Genomic DNA, 8,548 nt, shown 5'->3' on the forward strand with positions numbered 1-8,548 from the left:
AAGTTATTGATATCGAAAGATGTTTATTTTGTAACCGATAGTACGGTCACAGTCGTTAGTATGCACGGCGGCAACGCGAAACTGGTTCACTGACGGAGCTCTGCTCGGCGCGCGAAAGAACAGTTGGTATCCATATTTTGCTGATTTTAGGGCGGACAAAAGAATGAAAAAAAATTTTTTACTGATGATGCAGATATGTTCTGTTAACGATTCTGGACCACCAGTTTTTTTTGCGCACTACTTAAAATTCATTCCTGTATAGTAAAGTATAAATGCAGCATACCCATTCCTCGCATCCAACGTGACAAATCTGGGGTGTTTGCTCTCAGTCTTGATAGTAGTACATATGGAGCCATCAGCTCGACACGCTGAGATGATCCCTCTCTCCGCATCGCTGAAGTAAATGTTGCCGCCTAGATAGTCTACTGCGATGTCTCCCGGGTCTTCTAGACCGAGACCTACTAGTACCTGGGATTAGGAGTAACTTTTAGAAAAAAGTATATAAGTATAAGTTTCTAATCAGAAGTTTTGCTGTCCAGGACACTGCCCTCAAAGAGAATGAATCACCACGCCTGCTTAAGACAAGTGACTTTAGTCTTCTTCTTCTACTTATCCCAGGTACGTGGGTATAACACCGCCAACTTCCAGACTCCGGGCTGCTTTGTGAAGGTTTCTAAAACCCACAAAGCGATTTCAGTCCTTTCCGGCAATCGAACCCGAAACCTCGTGCACAAAAGGCGCACTACGCGACTACACCAACGAGGCAATCAGTGACTTTAGTCGATTTCATTTTTTTAAGTCCAGGTCCAAATTAACAGTTAAACATGTAAAATGTTAATGAAATAAATCTTTTATATTTTTTTATGAATAAGGATATTTGGAGAAGGTACAGATGAATGTTCTCACCTGCTTAGTATCCTTCACGTCATCAAGTTGTGCTTTGAAGATGGACTGATGACCTTGAGCCGACTCCACCCAGTAGATGTATGTGCCGTCAAATGATACGCCGTGGGCCTTTACAAAATAATCAGTAAGACATGACACAAAAATACTATTGTTTGGAAAATGATATGAGCTCTACGTATTTATTGTATTTTCGTGGGCACTGGCACTGGTTTAAAATACCTGCTAACAAACTCTAGTGTTGGTGTTCACAAATTCTCTTAAAACTGCATATCATTTTAGGGACATAATTTGAGTTACGCAACAAACAGACTTTTGTATGACGGACAGATGACCTACATCTATACATATAATAAATCTGTAAAAAAACTGTGTCTGTACATTGAATATATTAAAAAAATAATAATTGGGTGGGGTTTAGAAACAGTGATGGAGCACAAATCCAAAAAAAAAAAAATTTGTCTGTATGTCTGTATGTCTGTTTGTTTGTACACGCTAATCTTCCGAACTGCTGAACGGATTTTAATGATTTTTTCTTTGTTGTGTCAGTATTAAGCCTGGTCAACATATAGGCTATAATTTATCTTCGAAACTTGAAGACCTGATGCAGAACACCAACAGACCAACAAAACTATAAGAGATACAAAAATGGTGTCATGGCAAAAATTGTTTCATGTGATGAGCATTTTCAACTGAGATAATAAATTTGAAGATCTGGAACACCTGATGTGGAACCCCAAGAGCCCAGCTTCTCTGTACCATATACAGGTATGCCGTTTTAGCAAAAGTTGTTCAATTTGATAAGCACTTTCTATTGACTTATACAAATTGAAGATCTAAAACACCTGATGTGGAACTCCAGGGGCCCAGCTAGACTATAGCATATAGAGGTATGAGGTTTTAGCAAAAGTTGTTCAATCTGATAAGCACTCTCTATTGACTTATAAAAATTGAAGATGTACACCACCTGATGTGGAAACCCAGGAGCCCAGCTAGACTATAGCTTATAAAGATATGACGTTTTAGCAAAAGTGGTTCAATCTGATAAGCACTCTCTATTTTGACGTATAAACATCGAAGATCTGGAACACCTGATGTGGAACTTCAAGACCAATACTACACTTGAAATGTATAGAAATGAATGTTATGAAATAGGTATGGTGAATCAAAAAAAGTAATTAGTCCGTCTTTTAGATAACCCTAAAATAATGGACACGTATTTTTTCTTTTCTCCATCTCACAAACAAATAATAACGAAGATATAACACGCTTGAATTTTGTGTTAAGTCACTGCTTAGTACAAACTTTACATACCTAGACGTGGCGTCACGAGCCGAATTTTTTGCGTTATATATATCTCATTATTATTTTGTATGTCTCTTCCAGACCTCGGGACTACAGATTTCCGAATTTTTGGGAGGCAAACGTGAGGCCAAAGCCCTTTTGAGACAACTTTAATGAAATGGTGACACAAAACCGACAATCATCCCTTTATACACTATAGGAATGAACCCAAGGACAATCCCCGGTGAACGTCGTTAAAAAAAAGATAATCTGTGCTGTACCATTGCTAACTGTGGATGAATACTACTTGGGCTATTGTGATGGGATGCTAATGGACTAGGAATGGGGAAACTACGGGAACTATGGCACCTGCCGATGACAATGTATTAGATACATGTAAAAATGGCAGGTGGAGACTCGCCAGCTCACTTACTGGGCCCCCGGGAATCTGTAACTGAATAGCAACAAAAGGGCAACAGGGAATGAGCGGCTGAAGTGTGAGGATACCTCGGCGGATTTTAAACGCAGATTAGGCGCTCCCTGTGGGTCACTTACCACGAGGCACCTATCCTCCGAGCTGGGCTACTAACCCTGCTCAAGCGACTCCACTCTGGATGGTCAAGCCAAGCCAGAGGCGTGAGACCTACCCCCGTCATGGTTCACTCCGACCGGCCGGAGATGGGGGACAGTATACTCTCCCTGGAGAACTCAGTATATATGCCCCGCGGGGTCGCTACTCCCCGTCATCAGCCTCAGATGTCCTGCGATGCTTATATCTCATTATTATTGTCGTTATTATCTCAAGAGCCTTTGTCCCAATTATGTTAGGGTCGACTTCCAGTCACGATGCAACTGAGTACCACTGTTTTAAAAGGAGCGACTGCCTATTTGACCTCCACAGCCCGGTTACCCGCTCAACCCAACACCCCTCAGTAAAACTGGTCAGACTTACTGGCTTCTGACTACCCATAACGACTGCCAAGAATGTTCAATGACAGCCGGAACCTACAGTTTAACACCCCCTCCAAATAACGGTCATTGGTATCCAAAATATACGTAGAAAGTACATACGAACTTAGAAAAGTTGCATTGGCAGGTACTTGCCAGACCTGGAATCAAAGACGCACGCTCATACTTGAGAGATTGGTTCTCTACGAACTAAACCACCACGACTTCCACTAAGTCATCACGACTTTGTCATCTCAGTAACATTTAATGTTTTTTTACGTAATAATACGTGTAATATTTTTGCCACACACAACTTAAATGCGGACTAATAAGAATCACTACTTTTATCCCTATGGTCACGTCTATTGCGGTTCAGTTCTCAGCGTTTTGTTTAGTCTGCTGTGCTTTTGCCGTTAAAGTACAAAAATTAAATATATGGAACATTTCTAATGGGTATGCGTATTCCGTTGTTTTCAAGTCAACGGGCCCTTAAAATTCAATATCAGACGATTCCGATCTTTGATTTTGCTGACCCCGTAGTCGCTGGCATAAGGGACAGGATCCGCGTACGAAGTCGCGGGCAGAAGCTAGTACATAATATGATGTCCTCCTAGCTGATTATCGGGTACGGCGGCTGGTCTCATGTAAGGATATTATCCAACTGCGCAGGACATATTATAGTGCACAAGCATTTGCGCAGACACAGGTGCACTCCCTATTCCTTCACTCTCATAACCCGATGGGACAGCAATCCGACATGACCATAATATGATACATTATTAAATACATATACACATACATAAATTATTCAGGGATCTTATATTCCTATCAGTATATACTTCATCCGTACCTGTTTCATGCCTGTGGCCACGGTGACCATCTGTTTAGACTTGATCTTCAAATATCTGATGTCGTTGCGAGTGCTGAAGAATAACATGGCTTCCGGTCCTAGAAAATATTCTAGGGTAAGTTTTATCACCATATATGTCCTCGTCAAATAACTTACCCGCTTCGAATTTGGCTGATTTCAGACAGGCAAAGTTGTTTGACGAAAACTTTACCCAGATACAAGATATATAATAATATATTTATTTCGGACCAAGGATCCATAAACAAAAATAAAAGCACCTAATAAACTTAGTAATAAAATCAAATTAATTGTATTTAAATTCTTAATTAAATAAATAATAATTGTACAACGAGCCTACAGGAATTGAAAAGTTTCGTCGGTTGTTATGACTAGATATACGTAACGAGCATGAAATTGAAAAAACTTTTACTTAAACTCAAGATACAACTTAAAAAAGCAAACATACCTGCCGCATAACACAGGTATCCATACTCATCCTTCGTATACCCTGGATCACAATTACAAGTATAATGTCCATCAGCATTGACACACGTATGAGAACAGTGGGGCCGTTCTAGCAGACACTCGTTGACGTCATCGCACTGTTTTGTGACGTAATTGTACTGTGTCATGGACACTGAGGGGAGACAGAGGCAGGTGGGTCCGAAGCGTTCAGGAGCGCAGACAGTGTCGTTGCCGAAGCAATTGTAGTTTGTGCACATCGTGTGCCCTGAAAAGGTTATTTTGGTTTGATCACGGGTGGAAAATATGAGGCCGAACGAAAGAATCTCCTCAAGTAGCCAAGTTAGGTGAAAGAAATAAATCACCGATACGTGGACATTAAGAGTGAAACCTAGAAATTGTAACTTTTCGGAAGGAAGATACATATATAGAATGTGGCGGACAAAACCCAAATATTTATTTAGCAAAAAGATTTAGCATTATGACATAGGTACATTAAACTTGTCCAAATTAGAAGTAAATTCTCAAATCATTAAGACCCAATTTCGAGTTCAATGTTCAACGTAAAACTGTCGTTTTGTTTTCTGTTAAAATAGGCCTTAGACGAATGAACTAATCAAGGTTTAATTTAGTGCGGAGTAAAATTGTACCTTTCTTTGACCCTATTATAATCAAACTTGAAGTAGTCCCCCAAAAAGCGCGAAAATACAGAAATCCACATGAACAGTACAAAAAAACTTACAGTTAACACAAAAAGGTCCTTCATCGCTACCATCCCGGCAGTCCTGGATACCATCACACATCATGCTGGCTGGCAGACAGTACGACGAGTCCAGACACCTGTAGTTCCTCTCATCTGGGCTCGACAACTCCTGGCAGGAGTGACCGTCGAAATTTGGACGACGGGGGATTAGGTGACCTGCAGAATTTTATGCCATGATGTAGTCTTGAAAGAAAGGGTTATAGATTAGAATGAAATTGAGAACCAAAAATATCGTGAGAATGTCAACTGAAATTATTGATGTAGTCTTGAAAGAAAGGGTTATAGATTAGAATGAAATTGAGAACCAAAAATATCGTGAGAATGTCAACTGAAATTTTGGAGCAAGACCACGACTAAGTAGATTAGGGCCGTGTGAAACTTATATGCCGTTACAAAATTAAAAGAACGTGGCAAGATGGCACTTATGTTATGAAGTTGTGGAATCTGTGTTTGACCGCGCTTATCTCAGAAACTACTGGACCGGTTTGAAAAATTATTTCATAGTTAGACACCCCATTTATTGAGGAAGGCACACAGGCTCGAGGCTGATGAATCTGGCAAAAATAAATAATAAAATAAGATAAAATCTAGTGAAAATATTAGATACCTACATACCCTAGAAAGGAGACTTTTTATCCGGGAAGTAGTTCCTTCAAAAACAGTAGAAATTATTAATGGTAGAATTTATAAAACTTACATAAATCTACATCGTGTTCGTCGCTCTTGTCCTCACAGTCGTACACGCCGTCGCACAGCCACAGAAACGAGATACATTTGCCGTCGCCGCAGGGAAACCCTTTGCACGTTGACTGTATATTTATAAACATTATACTTCGGCCGTTCAGAGAATGCGTTCCTGACACCTATCAGTTAGTCAGGACTAGTGATGGGCACAACATAACACTGAGTTCGTTACCGTTCCTCCAAAATGAACCGCCGAATTATTTTAAGATTATTTTCGTTTTAAATTGGCGGAATCATTTAAAATGTATATTTTAGTTATTTAAGTGGAAACCAAAAAAATATTCATATAATAAAATTGTTTTATTTATTCTCTGTTACAAAGTTACAATCTGTATTTCTATGCAATAAAGTAAGTAGGTACATTGAATTTAATGTGCGTACAGAATATTAATCAGACTCCGATTCGCTTGAGGAGGTGGCGTCTTCATCATCATCTTCGCCTACATGTATAATTATATTATAATCAGTAACAGAATCAATCCTGATATCTCGGTCAAAATGTTCCAAAATCAGGTTTTTAGTCTTCTCAACAACCTTTGCCCAGTCACCTCTTGTGACTTCCCCGGAGGCTTCTTTTAATAGGGTCATCACCTTTTGCGTGCTGAATGGCGGGGAAGTATTGTGGCGGGCGGCGTAACCTTTTATTTGAGCCCAGATTAGCCCGATCGCGTTATATTGGCAATGATACGGAGGAATTCTTAGAACGTGATGACCATACTCCAGAGCCAGTTCATCGATTTGGCGGCCCATAACGCCATTTGGGGTTACCATTTTCAACCTAAATATAAAAAAATGCTACTTTCTTTTGCGCGTTCGGTTTGGTCATAGTTTTATTTTTATATTTCATAAAAGTTATCTTATAGTCCATTATTTTCAAATTCTTAAAAAGAAAAACAAAACGTAACGACATAACCTTGTAGTACCGCAGTATAGATTTAGAAAAATATTGTTTATCAAGTTATTTGACACTCAGTTTGGCACAAAATTATAAAATTTACTGATGATTGAAGTAATAATGTTGTTTTAATGCTCATCAATTGTTAAAACGGTAAACAACCAGCAAAAATATTTTTATCGTAACTGCAACGCCAGTACAAAGTTACGTCGTCAGTTCAATCGCGACGTGTCAGGAACGCATTCTCTGAACGGCCGAACTTTAACAGAGTTAAATATAAAATTTAAGTTAAAAATACGTCAAACAAGTGTTTAGAAAACGAGTTCATTGACAACTTAAACGTTTTTCTTAAAACAACTCTTTACTTTGAAAATTGAACGTTGTTTTACGAAAGGCGGACTTGTAAGTTATCTGTTAATTTAGGCCTTCCAAAACTTTATTAAACGTGGTGTCAGATGTCAGTTAAAAAACTGTTTTGAAGTGAACCATACTGTAATATCGCCAACCAGCGGATGTGTCATTATAATACTTAAATCCAGACATGTTTTCGCCGAACTCAATGGCGGCTCGCAACTAAATTCGCGCATGACATTTGATGCCTCAGGTAATAAATAATGTTTGGTGCATTTAACCCATAGACATAATATATTATTGTATTGTACCGTTAGTTATAAATAAAAAGCCTAAATTACTCACATTACTAGAAACAGACGGTATCTGAGTGCAGTTAGCCTCGTCACTGCCATCGTCGCAGTCAGCCTCGTTGTTGCAGATCCAGGTGAGAGGGATGCACTTCTTCGTGTCCTGACAGATGTACTGGTGCGTCTCGTTGCAGTGTATCTCATCTGGCTTGTGGTCTACTGTGGGGATAATTGGAGTATTGTTAAGACTGTAGCTGGGAGACTGGATGTGACAGCGACAGCGAATTTTATCGTCAGTCGACGTTTACTCGGTTAAATAGCGACTTTCTTAGGAAACAGAAATGAAATGTGACTATTGTTTATTATGCATGGTATCTAAACATATTGATAAATAGCTTTTTGTGTAAAAAGTATATTCTGTCATAGACTTATTGATACGAATGCCTAGTATTTGGCTAGAGATTTTGCACATTACGAGCTTCGTCATTACAAGGAACCTAATGATAAAAAATAACACATAAAACCGCAGCAAATTACCAAACGGTGAAACGGTGTACCTACCTAAGTTCATACATAAAACTACCCGCTATAATCAACGTCATCATAAGCTATGTGTAAGTAGGTATGAAAGTAAGCATTACAATTGTGAATTGTGAATGTAAAAATAAAACGGGTTTACATTTAGCATAATGCGTTTTCCACATTTTCGTGTATTTTCAACTCCTCAAACACAGATACACATTCTGTACCTAAAGAAAGTACCTACATTTTTTTAAAAAAGTAACGACTTACTGCAAAAATTTTCATCGGTTCCGTCTTCGCAATCCACGAAGCCATCACAGTATTGTAAATGGGAGATACAGCCGCCCCCCATGCAAGGAAACTTGTCTTCTCCCATGCAATCTTCTTCGAAGACCTGCAGCTCATCCACGAACTCACCAGAGCACGCCGCCACGCATAGTATTAGAATTACGCTTTGATATTTCATTCTAAAGAACAAAGAAAATGATTAACCCTTGATGATATATATGTATTTCTTATGTGTCACGGTAAATTTT

The 8,548-nt window shown here is 39.0% G+C and overlaps 1 protein-coding gene across 1 annotated transcript in view; it reads right to left on the bottom strand.

Moving 5' to 3' along the window:
- LOC124641337 (vitellogenin receptor) overlaps positions 1 to 8,478 on the bottom strand; it is a 31,750-nt gene extending 23,272 nt beyond the window's left edge. The window contains exons 1-8 of the mRNA XM_047179397.1: positions 8,283 to 8,478; positions 7,546 to 7,709; positions 5,908 to 6,019; positions 5,190 to 5,366; positions 4,452 to 4,715; positions 3,986 to 4,083; positions 907 to 1,014; positions 284 to 468 (exon numbers count right to left, since the gene is read on the bottom strand). Of these exons, the coding sequence (XP_047035353.1) occupies positions 284 to 468; positions 907 to 1,014; positions 3,986 to 4,083; positions 4,452 to 4,715; positions 5,190 to 5,366; positions 5,908 to 6,019; positions 7,546 to 7,709; positions 8,283 to 8,478 (1,304 nt within the window). The remainder of the gene's footprint in view (positions 1 to 283; positions 469 to 906; positions 1,015 to 3,985; positions 4,084 to 4,451; positions 4,716 to 5,189; positions 5,367 to 5,907; positions 6,020 to 7,545; positions 7,710 to 8,282) is intronic.
- Positions 8,479 to 8,548: the final 70 nt, after the last annotated feature.

The sequence above is a fragment of the Helicoverpa zea genome, chromosome 22 (genome assembly GCF_022581195.2).
Source record: "Helicoverpa zea isolate HzStark_Cry1AcR chromosome 22, ilHelZeax1.1, whole genome shotgun sequence".
NCBI classification, from domain to species: domain Eukaryota; kingdom Metazoa; phylum Arthropoda; class Insecta; order Lepidoptera; family Noctuidae; genus Helicoverpa; species Helicoverpa zea.